This window comes from Pteronotus mesoamericanus, unplaced genomic scaffold (genome assembly GCF_021234165.1).
Source record: "Pteronotus mesoamericanus isolate MK-2021 breed Mesoamerican mustached bat unplaced genomic scaffold, CSHL_Meso_final contig_1018, whole genome shotgun sequence".
Lineage (NCBI taxonomy): Eukaryota > Metazoa > Chordata > Mammalia > Chiroptera > Mormoopidae > Pteronotus > Pteronotus mesoamericanus.
The window spans coordinates 3,781,046-3,800,529 of NW_026555002.1; the positions used below are offsets into that span (position 1 = coordinate 3,781,046).

At 50.5% G+C, this 19,484-nt stretch overlaps 1 protein-coding gene across 1 annotated transcript in view; it reads right to left on the reverse strand.

Annotated features, from left to right (window-relative positions):
• Positions 1-1,291: 1,291 nt before the first annotated feature.
• The window catches only part of EFHD1 (EF-hand domain family member D1), a 38,320-nt gene continuing 20,127 nt past the window's right edge, over positions 1,292-19,484 (reverse strand). Inside the window, 3 exon segments of the mRNA XM_054570806.1 lie at positions 1,292-1,679; positions 10,082-10,216; positions 16,536-16,683. Coding sequence (XP_054426781.1) covers positions 1,545-1,679; positions 10,082-10,216; positions 16,536-16,683 — 418 coding nt within the window. The 3' untranslated portion in view covers positions 1,292-1,544.

Here is a 19,484-nt window from a genome sequence, read left to right on the forward strand (position 1 = left end):
CATTTGAATAAATACCAATAAGCTCAATCACCAATCGTACAGTAAGTCTCTCAAGTCCTTTTTCAGGCCCACTGTCTCTGGTAGGGTGGTTGGAGGGTGGCTCAACCTAGAAAATGCCTGAGAATTATATACGCCTTGGGAACGATCCTCGCTGGGGAGCTGAGGGTCCCTTAGGACAGGGGTCCCCCAGAGACCCGGGAATTCTACATGGGAAGGAGGGGTCCTTGGCCCTCATTAGAATTTCAAGAGTCTAGGAAACAAGGAAATTAAGCGACAGGTTTTACTTGCGGCTGAAAGACTCCTCAGTGATGGGACCAGGAAGAGCAGCTGACAGACCACCTCAGTACTCGGATGCCCTGGAGTGAAAACCAACCCTTTAGTTACCACCTCTCACTCAACTTCTGGGATTTGGTGACCAACAGGAGCCTGAGCTTGACGCAACCCTACAAGAAGACTAGAAGCACAACAATATGATGCCAAAGTCTATTTGCACAGTTTATTGAAAAAGAAATCGCTATAAGGTAGAAATGCAGGTGTTTTCTTTACTGTAAAGACAGCCGTTACAACAGAGAATAAATACGATGTTAGGAATTACTTTTAAAAAAATGCAACAAACCCCTGACATTTGTGTGTCACCCCAAGAACTCACAACATATAAAAATCTGTGCTAGAGGTAAGAACACCTTCACCACCTTGGAGCAGATGTTAGAACCTTTCTGCATGATGAGGAGGGATGTGACCTTTGGGATTTTAAAAGGCTCTAGGTTTGTCCCTTGGGGATGTCAGGGGCCTACTGTAATAGTATTTGCATAGAGTCAGTGTTAACAGGAATTCTTCTACTCACTAACATGGCTTCTCACTATCCTTTCGCTATCACAGTGAAGGAGCCCAGTATTGAAGGGGAGGAAAAACGCTGAAGTGGGGAGACACGAAGGAAGAGGGGTGAAGAGGGTAGAGCTTGGCAGAAGGCGAGGGGACAGGAGAAGGGCGACGGGAAGGGACAGAACTTATCTTTTCACTATTGTGTGTCACCTCTGTAGCACGCCACGCCCCCGTTGGAGAGGGGACAGGCAGTGGGCCAGCCTGGCCTGCCTCACTCAGACCCGACCACCATCAAGGGCGGGCGAAGATGCGAAGGCGGCGGGCAGAGTCCGGCTGGGAAGGAGGACAGGGCAGCCGCACAGGAAACAGAGGGCGGGAGGGAGCGTCCCCCGGGAAACGGGCGGCATGAACCGCACACCCCCCAGGGCTGTCTCCTCTGAGGACCACCCAAGAGAGAAGGATCTGTACCATTACTTTCCACTCTTTGATGTGGAAGGGTAAAGGGGCAAGGAAAGGCCGAGGTGGCCAACGAGGGGAGGGCAGAGGAAGGTGGGGAGGAGAGCACCCCCTGCTGCCCCTTCGTGGCTAAGGCGTTCGCTTGACAATGGGTGTGGAGGCTGGTGGTGGTTGGGGCGAGGAGTCAGCTGCGGGGAGGATGCCCGGCCAGCTCTCCCCAGGGCACCTGTGAGGCACAGCTGTGGACAGAGGTCACGGTCGCCTGACTATGTGCTGAACGTGGCCTTGAGCTCCCGGAAGGCTGCCTGGCGGAGTCTCCTCTTCTCCTCCTCCCGCTTCCGCTCTTCTTGCTCAGCTCTCAGCTCTGCTTCAAACTTGCTGGCAGAGGACAAGGCGTGGACCTGCAGGGAAAGAGCCGAAACAGGCCAACAGAGTGAGGGAGCACAGGGAACTGTGGGAAAGGGCCCTTCTGCGTGTTCACTGACCTTCCCGGGGGGTCCCCCCAGGTTGGCCTTGGAGTAGGAGGACGCAGTCGCTTTATTTGCTGCCATGGGTCGGTCTTCTCATATGTCCCATCTTTTCCTATTCAACATCCCCACCTATTATTACCCACTTCTACTGTCTATTTTTTTAAATTTCACAACAGCATTGTTTAGTTCCAGGGAAAACAGAAATAAAATTACCTCCCTGCTGAGATTTTGATTGGAATTGTATCCATCTCCTGGGGCAAAGGAATTTCTTTATAATGTAAGCTTTCCCTGATTCTTCAGTTTTTGTTCAATATGGTTTTTCTGTTACCCACTAAAATTTTTAGTTTTCTCTAAGCAGACCATTCTAAACTTACTTCAACATATTACACATTTTTGGTGGTATTTGTGAATGGGATTTGGTGGTATTTTTAAAAAGTTCATCTTTCATAATACCATAGCAGATAAATTCATCCTAAAACTTCAACCTCTAATCTAGAACTGATTTTTTTTCTGTCTCATCAGTTTGGTAAACTTTGCAAACACGGTGGGCGTGTACATCGTTTAATAAAGGCTGCTCAATTGCTCTGCCAAGCAGCTGTTCCCACTCACACCCCCGCCATCGTGGAATACCGGGTCTCATTTCCCCACAGCCTGGCCAACGATGCTTATAATTAACTTTTTCCCTACTTGCCAATCTGATAGGCAAAAAATCTGGCACCTTTTATTTCCTCTTTAGTGAATTACCCATTTGTATCCTTTGCTCCCTTTTCTATTCAGCTATTGTTTTACTTTACATAATTTAGGTATTAATCCCTTGTCATATTTTTCAAGTACTTTCTCCCAGTTTCTGGTCTTTTAACTTCAAGGTAGTTCAAGCCATACAAACATTCTTAAATTTTGATGCAATCAATTTTTTTCAGACATTGCTTTTCTGGCTTTTGCATTTTGTCATGTTTAGAAGGGTTCTTCTCTCCCCTCTTAAACAAGACAAAATAGGTTTCTAACCCTTTTTTTTTTTTTTTTTGTATTTTCTCCTAATACTTTTTTTAATCCTCACCCAAGGACATACTTTTTTTTTTTTTTTTTTTTTTAAAGAGACGGAGAGAGAGGAAGGGAGGGAGAGAAAGATCGATGGGAGAGAGAAACATCAATCAGCTGCCACTCGTAAGCGTCCAACCTAGACCAACCTGAAACTCAGGTACGCGCCCTGACCATGAATCAAACCGAAGACCTTTCATTCTGTGGGACGATGTCTAACCAACTGAGCCACAACAGCCCGGGATCTCCTAGTACTTTCATGGTGTCAGCTCTTGAAGTTGCCTGCACCTTTTTTCAGTGAGGAAATATTTAGTGAGGACTTTACTTCATTTTCCTAAGTGGAGAGCCAATTGTCTTAAAACCCATTGTTCTTCACCTATTTGAAAATGATCTTTTTCATATACTAAATTCCCACATGAAGGAGTGCTGTTTTTATTATTGTCTACCCTGTTCTACTAACAGGTTTGTTTATTCCTGTACCCATACTACATGATTTAATATTATTGCTTTATAGGATGCCTTGATATTTATAAGGAAACTATATAGTCTTTTATCATGTTGAAGAAGAATATTGTTTTATTTTAAAGTGTGTTATTACGCCCTGGCTTGTGTGGCTCAGTGGCTTGAATGACAGCCTGAGAACCAAAAGGTGACCAGTTTGATTCCCAGTCAGGGCACGTGCCTGGGTTGCAGGCCAGGCCCCTGGTTGGGGGATGTGTGAGAGGCAAGCAATCGATGTTCCTCTCACACATTGATGTTTCTCTCCCTCTCTTTCTCCCTCCCTCCCCTTCTCTCTAAAAATAAAATCTCTTTTAAAATGTTAAAGTGTGTAATTATGAACACAAATGTCTCTGAGAGGTCTAAAACGATCACATTTTTCATATTTGAGCTACCTATGACATCAATATTTGAAAGTTATCCCTGCAGTCTCAACATAAATTTCAAATATACTTGCATTCCATTTCTTAATGCTTTAAGATACAACAATACTTATTAGGTTGATAGAAAAAATTTTTCCAATCTGTTACTTTTATTTGATTTTGTTATCAGAATCATAATGGCTTCTGAGAACAAATGTGATATGTGACCTTTTTCAATGTCTTTATAATTCATCACATTTTCTACTTATTGCCTTACATTTGTAGAAAAGCATCCCCTTCCTTAAGTTTTGTAATGATTTTAAATTGATGCATCATGGTCTCTCACTATTTTTAACTACCCTGTTCCTGTATCCATCACCTCAATTTCTGTTGTTTCTCTACCACCAGCTGCTTCAGTGCAGGGTGTCTCCGTAGTCTCATTTCTCGTCCGCTTCGCCGCAGTACTGTAGCTGAGATTTACCATTTCCTGCAATGCTATTTAGTCCTTTGGATTATCATTCCATTATGTCCTTTGTAGCCCAACGCAGGTTCTCGCAACTCAGTGAAAAATATGTATATCCTCTTCCTAAATTCTCTCTATACTTCACAGGGGTCTGTTTCTGAAGATAGGTAACTCTGAAAATATTACCAGGAAGTTCTTGCCCTTTCTGAATCAGAGGCCCTGGAGGGAGGGACCGGGAAATTGGATTTTCCAAATTTCCCAGGAATTTCTTAAGCCCTTGAGCCTCTGCCCTGGCTTCCCAGCCTCCCCTCTCCTCTGGCCCCGAGGCCCACACCACCGGCTCCCTCTGTTCGAGTCCCCGGACACCAGCACAGGACCTGCTCGCCGTCTAGTCCTCTCGCCATCTGGCTGAGAGTGCGTGCCGCCTGCCCTTGCACCTCTCCTCCTTGCCTGCTCTTTATTGATTATGGCCACAAGTCCAAGTTGAGGTTTGCTACTTACCCAGCACCCCCAGGGTGCATTGGTTGTAGAACCCTCCTCCATCCAGGGTTTGAGCTCCGGTTCCCGGGTGCATGGCCTGACCTGGGTTTACCTTCCCACCTGCCACGGAGACCTGGCCAACCTTTGCAGCAACACCTGTCACGGGCCCTTGAATTCCCAGGCCCTGCACTTCAGCCCTGACACAGTTCTCTCTAGGCCTACCCTGCCGAGTCCCATCCTTGGGTCAAGGATTTTGTCCGTTCCCACCGCAGGCTGAGAACACACTTTCTAAGTCTCACAAGGGCGGTGTCTGGATCCCTTGGGAGGCGAAGACTTCCGGTTTGGGCTGGGCCTCCTGTTGGCTCAGCCCCCTCCTGTCTCTCCCCACAGCACTCACCCTGGACCCTGCAACTCTCAGCAGCCCCTGCCCCTCATTTAGGAAACACAGAGAAATGCAGCCCTTCCTCTCTGGACCCTCCCCCACCTGTTTTATCCCTCCCCCCTTTCCCAGTGCCTCAGGACACACAGGGCTGCGAGGCGCTGGGCAGGCCACCCCACGTCCCCAGGCCCCGAGGTGCGCTGGAGCGGGCGGTACGAGCTTGCAAGCCGATGGTTCGATTTGCGGGGATTGTATGGGCTGGTGGTGAATGATAGCCATTATTAAAAATAAAATCATAGGAAGTGACAATAAATTATAGTAAAAGCAAAAGTAAGAAATACTAAAAAAGTCATTACTTCTTGATTCTTTTACAACATTTTACTCTGATCTGTGCTTTTGAGGTTGCCAACAGGTGTTCTCTCCCTCAGGTGGAAGTCCCGAACGGAAGGCGGTTGTGGTGGGAGCCTTCACACCAGGGGAGCCACCGGGTGCTTTGAATCAGGGCTTGGTTTATTGCTTCATTGACTGTCTAGACCATCTCTTCTTAAGCGATGGGGAAACGTTAACAATGCAGATTACATTTTTAAAATGGGCAGTGTCTGTAGCCTTTATATTATGAATAGCTCCCCCCAAAATGAGAGGATGTTCTGCCAACATTTGAAAACTATGATCAAATTCAGCAAAGGAGTTGCTCCCATCACTGAGAAATGAATGAAGTTCTGAGATGTGTCCTTTCCCTTTTTTCTTATAAATCAGCTTGAACAAAATATCAACCAAGATGCCTGTTGGAACTACAACGTTTTGTCAGTTCTCGCCATAGGCTGGTGACAGGTAGGAAAGCCTAACAGAAGGCAAGGGGCCGTTCTCTGAGAACCAGCAGGCCATGCGGAATTGGCAAGAAATGTAGCATATGCAAGTATTTTACTATTTCTAAATTGTGTGCTACAGATTCTTTATATCAGTAAAATTTATAATAAACTTGGGCATTTGTTCAGAGAACCAATGGCTAAACATTTACCAACAAACTGCTGCCTGAGCCTCCGTCTCCTCATCTGCAGAGTGGGACACCACCACCAGCCTCATGGGCGTCCAGCGGGGGGTCTGACCCGCTGGCAACGCTCACAGGTTTGTGAATCGCGCCCCCTGCCCACCGTGCCCAGGCAGGTCAGAGGCGGGTCAGGGGCCCTTGCGACCCCTTCACTTGGGATCCTCTCCTTCTCCCCCATAAAGGTCCACCTCTTCTCTTGATTGCATGACCTCCAAGCGCTCACCCTGTGTCTAAGGTGGAAATCCTCAACGATGATGGGCTACTGTCTCCACGTTTCCTTCTCCCAGGACCACTTCCCTATAACCTAAAAGCGTGCCCACAACCATCCCGCAGGCTAAAAACAAACCCCAGGTTCTTTCCTGCCATCCCCGCTCTGCGCGGCCTCTAGATAGAAACCTCGGCTATCAGGGTGCTTCCTCCCCGCCCTCCCCGGCCAACCTGGTCTCAAAAATCTCCACTGACCCACTTGCTAGACCCAAGACCTCTGGTTGAGCCTCATCTGGTTTACTCTCTTCTTAAAAATACTCTTGTCCTCCAAAATAGCATCTTTTCCAGGGTTTCCCTGTATCTCTGATTCCTTCCTTCTCCACAAGGCTGGGTCACCATGTGTCCCATCGTGGGTCAGTCTCCTCTAGTCCATGGTTTTCACCTTGTGTCCTGTGAAGATGGCCCCTGTGGCCTGCTTGGTCACGAAGCGTCCATTTCCTCCAAGGATCTAGGCGAGACTGACCTCCTACCCCAGGCTCCAGGAGCGAGCGCCCAACCCGGGTCATGATAGCCCAGCCCTTGCCATTTGGCTCCGCAATGGCCTTGTGGGGAAGAGATGATAGCGTGACCCTCATCGTCTCTCCTAGTAGCAGAATTACAACTGTGTGCACAGAACCCCAGGGAGGGAAGCATTTTGCGGCCTCCTGTGCAGCTGGGGATGGCCAGCTTCTTAAACACAAACTATTCGCAACCGACCCTGTGCCCGTCAAATGAAGCGGCAGGCCTTCCATTTGCCTGAGGCCAGCTTAGACGTAACTCTAAAATCCAGTCTATAACTTTTCCTTTTTAATTATTCCTATTGTGGGGGGGGGAGTGTCCTGTCAGGATGGAAAAAGAAAATATATCACCAGCCCCTCTCCACACAGCTCCACACAGCAAGCCTTTGGCATTTTATGTCCCAGCTCCAATCAAGCAGTCCTAAATTATGAGCGTTCTGGAGGTTAGGGGTTTGCCCCACCTCGTCCCCAGCCCCACTGTCACTACCTTCATCGGACCTATGGTTCCCCAGGGTCTACGGACGCTTCCCAAGTGCAGTCTCTCCCCGGGCAGGTCGGTTGCCGTGGCGCCCACCACTGATCATGTCAGAGCCCTGCTCAGACCCCTCGGAGAGCACCCCCTGCCCAACCCTGCACCTGCAGCTGCGCTTTCCAAGCTGGCTCTGCACTGAACCACCTGCCCTGTGGAGCCCATTCAAGTCCAGGGCTCCTGCGCCCCACCCTGGGGACATCCCAGCCAGACTGGAGCGGGGCCTGGGAGGCTGGCCTGCAGACAGTTCTGGTGGTCAGCAGGCTGGGGAAGGCCGGGCCTGGGGGGGCCGGCCCAGAATTCCCTGTCCAACTGCGTCCGCTGCAGACCAGGGCCCCGCCTCCAGGCACTCCCTGCCCTCTGTGCCTTGGAGCCTTTGTTTTGGCTGTTCCCACGTTCCCACGGCAGGCACGCCTCCCCCTCCTTGATTACAAGGTGAGTCCCCATTCATCTCTGAACATCTGTTGCCAACGTCAGCTCCTTTACGGCCCTCTCCCAAATTCAAGGGATGACTCCCTCCACTTGTCATTTATGTGAATGTTTATTGAGGGCCATTACGTGCCAGGCACTGCAATTACGAAGATAACACACCTCCCCACCTCTGAGTCTAGGTGGGGAGGCAGACACATAAACATGGCAAGTTCAGAAAAACGTCATTGTTTTTCTTTTCATCTTTTCTCCTGGTTATAAAAATGACCTGCACACGATGATCAGGCATTACAAAATTATTTTAAAAGTCCCTCAGACATGAGTATTACTAACACTTTGGTATATAATTATCCAGGGCGTATTTAATAGTCACAAAATGGGGCTTCAAACAAACTGTTTTCGCTTCCTGCATTTTGGACATCTGTCCACACACACATGGCTGCGGGGTGCACAGATATGTGGGTGTAACAGATGGATTCGATTCCCTGGTGCTGGAAGTTTCCATCGCTTCCAATTTTTCTCTATCACGAAGAGAGCTGCACGGAATCCTTGTCTCTGTACCCACGTGCGTCGGCGTGAGTGTCTCGAGAGGCTAATCCTGGGGCAGACCTCCAGAGGCAAAGGATGTGAAATGTTAACAGGTAGCCCGAAACCGCTCACCAAAAAGTCAGGCCACTATACACACTTACCCAACGTGTCCAAGAATGCCTTGAACAAACAAACTGTAATACCCCTTCCACTCTTAATAGAGGCATGTGGAAGAGGACAGACTTTCTCGACCGGCGTAATGAGGGGAGAAGCCGCCAAGAAGAAGCAACTCTTTACCATGGGCCTTAGAGAATGAGCCGAGTTTTCTAGGAAGAGGCATTTGGACGGGGCCTTCCTGGTGGAGGGAGCAGCCGGCACTGAGGCCCAGCCGTGAGGAGCGTGGCAGTTGTTTGAAGACAGGCACGAGGTGGATGAGGCTGGGGAGGGGGCCAGAACTGGGTCGTGAAAGGTCCGACTGCCCAGGGAAGACGCTCCCAGAGACTTCATGAGACGTCGACAGAAGCGCTGGGCACACTGCGCTGCAGCCGCAGGGCGAGAACAGCGTGCTGCTGAGCCGGGCCTCGGTCCCGGGCCCCTGCCCACCACGGCGGCACAGACAGGCGGCAGGAGGGGGCAGACTCTGAAACCAGGCAGCCTCACCCACTGCGCTCCTCGGCTGTGGGAGACAGGGGACGCGAGGGGCTCTCCTAGCCTCTCTTTCTGCAGGTGGGCTCTGCAGGGATGACAATGACAAAGCCCAGCAAGGAGTGGGCTCTCAATAAAAGCTCAATGGCTGGATGAAAGCACGAATGAGTGGAAGCACCCAGAAGAGATCCAAGACCATGCCCTGCACATTCCGTCCCAACTCCCAGCCACTGTCCACAGAGCAAATTTGGGGAGAGCCACCCAGGCTCCCTCCTCTGCCCTCATTGTTCACTTGTTCACACATAGGCGTGTAAGATGCACACGTGGAGGTAGCCATCCAAGTTACCTGACTGTGGTTTGGGGTTGGGAGGAATTCTGCAGGAAAGTCTGGAGCAAGAGTTGATCTGGGCCCTGGTTAGGCGGTCCAGTTGGTTGGAGCGTCGTCCCGTACACCAAAAGGTTGCAGGTTCAATTCCCAGTCAGGGCACATAGCTAGGCTGCATGTTCAATTCCTGGTCGGGAAGCTTTCTGGAGGCAACTGATCGCTATTTCTCTCTCACATTTATGTTACTCTCTCTCTGTTATTCTCTCTCACTTTTTCTCTTTCACTGCCTCCACCTTCCTCTAGCTCTCTAAAATCAATAAACATATCCTTAGGTGAGGATTTATTTTTTAAAACATATTTAAAAAAAGAGTTTCTCTGACTGGGGTGGCTCAGTGGGTTAGGCTTCGTCCTGCGAACTGAAATGTCGCCAGTTTGATTCCTGGTCAGGGCACGTGCCTGGGTCATGGGTAAGGTCCCCCGCTGGCCGCGTGTGAGAGGAAACTGATCAATGTATTTGTCGCACATCCATGTTTCTCCCCTGCCTTCTCTCCCTCCCTTCTCCTCTCTCTAAAAGCGAATCTTAAATTTAACAAAAAGAGTTGATCAGGGAGTGTTGGACCAGCAAACCCGCTTGAATCTGAAACCAGAGTCTTATGCATCTACCATTCGGTTGTTTTCCTGCTTGGTTTTTAATTTGCAGCCTGCACGCAGACACACTCTCATTCCCCTGCAATCACACCTGATCTTGTCCTGAGGGAGTTGATGAGATAGTCACTAACCCGGATCTCCTGTCGGGCAGGGTGGAGGGAGGGGGCGACTGTCCACCACAGGAAGGAGCCACCTACCTTGGCTTCAAAGAAGTCCTTGGCACCTTTGACACCCTCCAGGGCAACGTCGATCTCGGACAGCTGTGCCAGGGCCATCAGCCCGCTCTCCTGCTGCAGCTCCCCGGCGGCGGCCTTGTGGAATATGAGCAGGAACTGCGGGGAGAGGACAGCACTGCTGAGAGACTGACAGCCCTACCCTCGGCCCACGCACGCGTCGTCGCGGCCAAGCCTGTAAAAAAGGGTGGAAGTGTGTGCGTGTGCCCATTATTTTTTTCCTTATCACACTGTCAAAAACGCACCCATGCCCACTTTCCACAAGGATGTAGGGGAATGGGCGCCCTGGTATCTGGTGGGTGGAATGTAAACGTTGATTCAAAGTCTTGGACGGGCCCTTTGGAAGTATTTACCAACAATGAAATGTTTTCACCGTTCCAACCATCCATTCCACTGCTGGGATCTCTTCTTCAAAAAAATCTACACAACCATTTCAGGGGCATTATCTATCAAAGCAAAACATCGGCAATGCCCTACTTCATAGCCATGAAAGAGAAGTCCAGCAGACCTGTATGTGCTTTTTTTTAAAAAAAAACTAAATCCTTTCGGATTTCTGATGTCTGATGCATTCCCATTTTCCGCGTGTGCCCCATTTTCCAGTAGATTGTCTACCTTTCTCAGTGTTTTCTAAGACATCTCTATGGATATGTTTCAAGCACTTTAACTCTCCTTTCCCCCTTTGTTTAGGGTACGTTTTGACTTTGAAAAATTTAACGTAAAGTCTATCAATCTTCTTATTTTTTCCAGTGTTATGCTTAGAAAAGCCTTCCTCGCCCCAAGGTTACAGACACCGTTGCCTGTGCTTTTGTCTACTGCTGTTATGACTTCTTTTTTTTAATGTGTAAATATTTAATCTCTGAAATTTATTCTGATCTGTCATGTGATGTTGATCATTAACCTTACTTTCCTCCAAATGGTTAGTTAGTAATCCCCACATCATTACTGAATAATCCATCTTCTTCCTCGGGATTCAAACTGTGACCTGAATGAGTTAATCTTTAAAGCCATCATGGACGAAGGCCCCCACAGAATGCAGTTACAGATGAACAAAGAGGCCAAGCCGGGAAGGTCAGGCACCCCCCCAACCTCCATTTTCCTCCTGAATCAATTCTATGGCTTCCCACTTCTCCTCTCTAAAGAATTTCTGTGAATTTAGTTGTCGAAGAACTGCGATCCAACTTCTATAATTTATTTTTCCACTTGGAAAGAGTATGGATTATACATTCCAATTCATCACAGGAAGAGGCTTTTCTAGGTTTTCAGGTGCTACCTAAAACACAGGGAAATTGCAGGGTTTGGGGTTTTTTTTGGTTGGTTTGTTTGTTTGTTTATGACCATCTTCTCTAGAGAATGGCTTCCCGAGAGAAAAGAACATTAATTACTGAAAGCAGAATGAGAGGTAAAACACCTTCAACAGGTTCTCCAAATTCCACCTGGAGTATCTTTTACTGCCAAGACTCTTAATCTCTAAAGGGAAGCGTCCTTCATTAAGTCAAAGTCTCAACCTCCACCACCATCCTCCCCCAAAACCTTGCTAATGACGCTTTCTTTGTAATTCTGGTTTGGGGTTCTGTTTCCCCTGAGGACATTGCAGAACACAAAGCAAGGGATGATGCAAGATGCTCCAGAAGGGTAGCAGCTTTGTGCCATGGAAGCCACTGGTTAGCGGGGCAGCAAAGCTGCGTTCATCCACCTGCAGCGTCGAACTCCCTCACTAGAGGCCGGCAGAGACTCCGCTCGCTGCAGACCGGGGAGCCGCAACGCTGGCTCCAAGAGGCCTTGGGAGGCATTAAGCACACGTCTGTTAAAGGTATATGTGCTGCTGGCTTTATCAAATGCTGACTATAAAGACGCTTCGGTGTTTCACTTTCTATGTTTGAGAATCAAGTTCCAGTACGGAGCGGGGCACAAGTAGGTTTACGGTTGTGAGTACGTGAAACCATTAATTCTGGTATTAATGATGGTGTTATTTTCCATATGACTAACTGTATACCTACTTTTGCCCCACTTTGTATAAAAGGAAGGTATTTTAACTTTTTTTTTTAAAACAAACACCTACATATTGGCTATGAAAAGTAAAGGAAAATGAGCCCCCAGGGGCACGCGGGTCGGGCTGCTGTGGAAGAGATGGTGGCAACGAAGACTTCACCGCTGCAAACATGAGCCGCGTGAAGAGGGGCAGAGTGAAGTGTCTGTCCCTCAGCACTCTGCTTGTCCTTAAAGCATTTTGTTACAGAAACCAGCCGCCCCCGCACTCCGCCATTCCTCTGTAAGGCAAACACCAAAGCAGGTCCCCCCTCCAAACCAGCCATCCCCCTGGCCCCAGGAAGGCGGCCCAGGAAGGAGAGACCATGGCCCCCAGCCTAGCAACACCCAGGTGACCTGGGGGCGGGCGGTCTCTTACATCCATAGCCCAGACACAACATTCCTCTCTGTGTACAGAACGGCTTCAAGTGCCCCTCGTGGCTCTCTTCCCCGAGAAGGTCCAGGCCTGGCATGCGGTGCTCTCCCCGCCAGCTCGGCAGACGGCCAGCAGGAGCCGCGGCCTTACTTCGCGGCCCGCCACCCCAGCCAGCGAGAGACGGAGAAACGTCCAGTGCAACCTGAACATCTTCAGTCTCCCATAAAGCATGCCCGCTACTCTCATTTCGTTTTATTACAGTCACCAACCCCCACCTGATAATTTCTCCAACTGCCCAGCATTGTATGTCTTCCTATTTATAGTCCACCAAGACTGGCGTATTGAGGGGAATTGGACCGTGTCCTGGAGGAGACTGTGAGCAAGGAGCGGGGAGTGACAGAGAAGCAGTAAACAAAGGAACAGGGCGAAGAGTGACAAACCTGAAAGCAATTTCAGATACAAGCTATCAAATGCTTCTGATAAATTTAGGAAATGTTTAATTCCATGGCTCTCCCTTGGACATGCAAACACGTCCTGTGTGTCATTACAGTCCTTACACTGTAAGTAACAGAAACCAACTTGGCTTAAGCAAAAAGGAGGTAGTCATTATGTGAAAGGGTGTCGTGAATAAACTCAAGGTCAAAGGACAGCGACCTGGGAGAGGGTGAGACTTGGGAGAGGAAATGCTCTCACGACAGGAGGCAGCAACGTTCCCTCTCTAGCTCTCATGTCTGGTCCACATGGTAGACAACGGCCACCCCGCACTGAGTTATCTTCCAGGAACAGCCACCTGCCGAGCCAGCCGACCCAGATTCCCCGGGAGTCCGTCTGTGGTCAGGCCGAGCCAGAGCTGCCAGGGCACCCATCAGGCAGAGTTCAGCGGGGAGAGAGAACGGGACCCACAGTGCCCAGGTGTACAGGCGACCTGCTGCCCAACGTTGGCACGAAAGCACTGCATAGCTGGCCTTGGAGCACTTCTGCTTTGAGACAGATGGATGGGAATTAGGGAGGAGCACAAATAAAAGAGGAGGATGTGAAGGTTCTGTTGTCTGAGCGAGATGGGGGTGCCTGGCACCGGGTTCTACGTCGCTGGAGCTATGGAGGTGGAACTGCCATCTCTGGTCCCTCTGTACAATTTCTTCTACGTGTCTGTGCTCACATAGACCATAAATGCAAATAATCATGACTTACATACAGCTTAGTCATCTCCTTTGGTCCGCACTTTCTACATCGTCAACAACTGTTCTCTGGTCATGAGACACTGTGTCACATCGTCAATTTGAATGGTTCCATGTATGCCATTTCATAAAATGCTCCTAATGTGCATACATTATTGTTCAAAACTAGAAAAAAATGGTTGAAGAGAAAGCCCAATTTCCTTGTATTTTGGGAAAAGCAGCAAAATAGTACTGAATGGATTCTGTATTAAGGAGCTTTATTTAGGTATAATGTGCTTGGTAGAGTTAACCCAAGGAAAAAGAAAGGGAACATTTACTAAGCACCTACTAAGTGCCTGGTTGTGAGAGAAGAACTGTAGAAGTGAGCGACTTTGTCTCCATGGCAACCTCTGTCCCATGTGATGGTGGTGGGGCTGCTGACCACGGTGCCTTGCAGCACATGACGTGGACTTAGCCAATCACGGTCCCCCGCACGCACTGATTGGTCCAGGAGGTGGGCACGCATCCCTAGTTGGTCCATGGGGGCCTTCCTCTGGGATCAGGAGGGACTCTCGGATAAAGGGGCCCTCTCTTCGCCAGGGTCGCTGACCTGGGGCACTGGGCCTTGGAGCTGCTGTCAGCCATTGTGCAGGCCCTGTGACAACCCCGAGCGTGGAGGGAGAACATGGGGGGACACAGGGGAAAAGCACCGTCAAGACATCAAGACATGACAGGCTAAACCCTGGATTTCTTGCGCCTAAAGCATTTCTTCTTCTCCTTCATCTCCTGGGCATGTGAGCCCAGTTACTTGATTTTTCTCATTTACATCAGTTGGAATCCACTTTCCATCACTTACAACCAAGAGTTCTACCTGGCACAGGCACAGAGAGAAGTTGGTTCTCCCAGCAGCCTTGAGGGAAAGCCAGTGACACCCCCATTTCAAGACAGGGAACCTGAGGCTCAGAAGGAAAATAGCGTGCTGCAGGCCTGCAGCTTGCGTGCGGCCGAGGTCTGACTGCAAGCCTCTTCCATTACAGGAGCACAGTGTGGTGACAGCGGACGTGCCTACTTCCCTGGGCACACCTGCTAGAGGTGGAACCACACGGGGCTCTGAGGGTGAACGTCACTGAGCTCTGCAGGCGGGCTGAAGGCCCACCACAGACCCTTGGAGCTGAGCTCTGCAGGCGGGCTGAAGGCCCACCACAGACCCTTGGAGCTGTCTGAGCCTCTGCTGTCCGCCATCTGGGGGCAGTGGCCAGACACGCAGCTCCCAGAAGCTGATCAAGCCTCTTGGGCTCCAGGAGGAACACGTCAGGGAGCCCTTGGGTAAAGCGCAGGGGAGGGATTGTGTTCACTCAGTTGGTGTCTTGCACAGACCTCTCAACACCCTCTCGATTTCTGTTCCTGTGATCACAGCTTTGCCACAGACTCTCCTCCCCCAGAGCTGCCTCCAAAGCTTCACCAAGGCCGAAGCTTTTACCTTCTGCATCCCAGGGGCATGCAGGTCGGAAAGAGCCAGGGCTCAGCCCCAAGCACGCATGACCTGCAGGAACCGAACGCCCGGTGAGGGAGCCAGGGGGACAGCTGGGAAGGCGACCCTGGCGAGTGACCGCGGGAGGCCGTGTGGCACGGAGGCTGCGGCCCAGGCCCAGCCTGAGCTGGGCCTGATTCCAGGACCATGCTGACCTTTGTGGTCCTCGAGCCCCCAGCTCTGAAATGAGAAGCCTGGGCTCGATCATCCTAGTCGCCAACACAGATGTGCCGTGGCTGCCGGTCTCCACATCTGCCGGGTCAGGAGAGGAAGAGGCGGGAGAACCTGCCAGTGATCTGCGGACAGCGAGAGGCGAGGCCAGCTTCGTCACAGCTGGGCAGGGACTTGTGGCTGCCGGTCAGCTGCAGAGGCCCCGGGAAGAACATCCAAAGCCCTGTCTAGCCTGGATGGAAGACCAGGACGTGGCCGAAGTCTTGCCATCAGAAAACGGGGTGCCAGCATTGCACTGTTTCTGGAATAACCAAGGGCGGACACCAGGAAGAAGGACAGTCCTCTCCACTCCCAGCTCTGAGGGACTAGCTGAGACGTGCGTGAGAGCGGAGCACAGCCACTGGGCTACTGCCCCGCGCCTTCCGTCCGCAAGTTGTCTCCAAGCTATTCTAATACCAGCCACACTGACACATGTAGAGGCCGTTCAGTAAAACTCAGCCATGTGAGGCTAGGCGTTCCCTTCCTTCTGGGGCTGCAGCCGTTCCACGGAAGAAACCACGTGACCTTGAAACTTTTCTCCCAAAACAGAAATGGTCTTATCACCGACTGGGGATCTGCATGTGAATCTAGAGGCACGCTTTCAAGAATATATCTGTACTTACAAAATTTTGCCTGTAATTTCAGGGTTCAAAGGCTGAAAGGCCCGTTCTTGGACTGTTTGGGAGGAGCTGTCCACAGGAACAGAACAAGACCCTTTGTTTAATTGCTTTTTTTTTTTTTTTTTACTATTTTAAAATACTATAAAAATGAAAAGCTTTAACATATAAAAAGTATAAAATTATAAAGCCACCCAAAATTTGCACCCACAAATATCTACTATGAATATTTTAGGAATTGTCCTTCTAGATTTCTCAGTATATATACCGTTTTACCTAAATGAGGGTTTCCTACCCACACCACCTTTCCATCTGCTTCCTGAGCCTTCCCCGCCTGGTTCACTCACTCCTTCCATTATTTCAAAAAGCAGAACTGTAGGTTAAACATCCAACAGTGCTCTAGAGAGGCCAAAGCCATTTGTAGCCGAGAGAACTATAAATTTGAGGGTCATCTCGGGGACTGGCCCCCCCCCCCCGGGGCTCGGGACACAGGACGGGGTACCTCGCGGAAGCTGAGCTTGCCGTCAAAGTCCTCGTCCACCTCCTTGATCATGCTCTTCAGGCCCAGGTGGGTCTGGGGGGCCCCCAGCTTCTCCATCATCAGCTTCAGCTCCATCAGGTCGATGAAGCCGTCCCGGCCAGAATCATACCTGCGGGGTCAGAGGGAGGACACCGATGAGGGACCGCACAGCCAGGGCGCGGGAACACGGGTTACTCTCCCAAGTGGGGAGCCTTTGGCCTCAGATTGAAAAATGACTCAAATCCCTCCTGCTTGGCCGCATCCTGTCCAGACCACCACATCAGAAGGCCCCCACCCCCTCTCCCCAAAACATCTCTGGGCTCTGCCTGCTACGATTCCAAGGGGATCTCGTACAACATGTTTGTTTTCACGTCTCATCTCTGTGACTGGGCCATAGTTTCTTGAGGATGAGAAATATTCCTGTTTATCTTTATTTCCCCCCCATTTCAGTCAGTGAACATTAACAGAACCTCCTGAGGCCGGACCCCAGAGGAGCCGCAGGAACACACCCCACACGCCCACCGCCTTCGCACGCAGCGACCGGAGATCCCGAAGCCTCCCCAGGGCCTCCTCGCCCCCATCGCCACCAACCCCCCTCCCCCTCCCACCCTCTGTTCCTGCCTCCTGCCCCCGCACGGGGCTGCGGCTCCTGTGCCCTGGTTCTGTGCTTTGCCCTCTGGCGCACTCGTCTAGCCTCCAGGTCTGAATGGTCACTTCTGCATGAGTGACAGCAGAGAGCGGACCTGGCTCTGCCCTCCTGGCCAAGTTTTAACCACGGAGCCGGCACCTTCACTGGCTGTCCCTCCAGCCTCCCCATGTGGGGATCCAGCCCGGCCCGCTACTCCTGAACACCTGGTGAGCCCAGGCATCCTTCCATCCTTCCTTCCTTCCTTCATATATTTCTTTCTTTCAGAGAAGGGAGGGAGAAAGAGTGGGAGAGAAACATCGATCAGTTGCCTCTCACACGTGCCCCAATTGAGGACATCACCCACAACCCAGGCATGTGCCCTGATCGGGAATGGAGCCAGCGACCTTTAGGTTTGCGGACGTCGCCCAATCCACCGAGCCACACCAGTCACAGCCCAGTAGCACCTTGTTTAGCCTTCTGTCTGACCGCTCCATCCCCCATCTACACACATGGGCTGTTAGGGGGTTTTCTCGCAGACTCCGGGGCCTCCTTCCTTCAAGTCCACCTGATTCTCTGCCACCCAGAGTTCCCTTGTTGCTCAGGTGTGAACCCCTTGCTTTAGAAAGCAAATCCATTCATGATCGCCAAAAGGTGGGAACAACCCAAGTGTCCAAGGATGAATGAGTGGATAAACAAAATGTGGTGTAGCCATACAACAGGATATGGCGTATTTATACAATATTATTTGCAATAAAAAGGAATAAAATTCTGATACATGCTATGGCACTGATGAACCTTGACAACATTATGCTAAGGTTAAAATAAGCCAGACCCAAAAGACAAGACACTGCCCCACTCCAGTTCCCGGGGTACCTAGAGTTCGCAGAGACAGAACGCAGAGGAGCGGTTCCCAGGGAGTGGAGGGATGGGGAACAGGCAGTTACTGTTGGATGAGCTAGAGTTTCCATCTGGGATGAGAAAATGGTTCTGGAGACGGATGGTGGTGATGGTTACACAAGAATATGAATATACACTTCAAAATTAAGAGGGTACGTACACTTCATGTGTGTTTTACCACTTTTAAATACACAAACAGATCCAGTTCCTTCCCCGTCTCGCCCTTCCCCCGGCCTAACAACAAAAGCCCACCATTGCTGGGGACCTCACCACCGCCCTCCGTGAAACAGAGCCTGTAGGCACGAGAAGCCGCCTCTGCGGGCGGGCGGCATTGTGAGGCTCACGAGGTCCGGCTGGAGGCGGCCCATGCTCCCCAATGCGCTCTGTTCCAGTGGCGCAGCCGGCTCACGCCTCGCCCCCACCCAGAACACACCGCCCGCGCACCGCTGGCTCCCCATGGAGGCCTTTCTACGCGCCGGAGCTCGGGGAAGCCGCCCCCTGCCTCCCCGAACTCCAAGAGCACACCCCACTTGGTCGGTCCTCCGCTGGCCCTCAGCTGACTGGCGCCTCCGCTGCAGGGCATTGTCTAAGCCCAGCAGCTGTGCGCCCGCCCTAAGCACCGCCTCCTGGCCTGGAAGGAGCGCCGCGCAAAGCGCTCAGGGAGGCAGACGAGACCCCTGGGTCTGCTGGTGAGGCAGGTGTTCCAGGAACGGAAACACGCAAGGTGCTTCTGGGTTTCCAGGAAGTGGGCAGAGACCATGAGCCGAGGATGGACAGACCCAGGATCTAGTGGTACCGAGGGCCGGCTTGTGAGCACTTAAGGAAGGAAGCAAGGATGCCACGAGCTCACTGCAAATAATTCGGGGATGGGCCTTATTGACTAGGCTGTTACTTCTTTTTAAAATAACAGCTTTATCGAAATATAACATACATATCACAAAATTCATTCTTTTCATTTGCGCCATCAGTGGTTTTTAGCATATTCACAGGGTGGCGCAGCCTTCATCACTACTTAATTCCAGAACATTTTCGTCACCCTGAAAAGAAATCTGTGCGGTTATTCCCCATTCTCCCCTCCTCCATCCCACCTTCTAGCACCTCCTAGTTTGTTTTCTGCGTCTATGTATTTGCCTATTCTGGACATTTCATATAAACGGAATCGCACCACATGTGATCTTTTGTGCCTGGCTTCTTTCACTTCGCACAATGTTTTCAAGGCTCCCCCCTGTAGTAGCATGTATCAATCGGTGCTTTGTTCCTTTTTATTTATTGCCAAATCATGCCCTGTTGTATAAATACACTATATTTTATTTGTCCATTCATCAGTTGGTGGACATTTGAGCTGTTTCCACTTTTGGTTGCTATGAATAATGCCGCTCTAACTCTCTTGTACAAGTTTTTGTGTA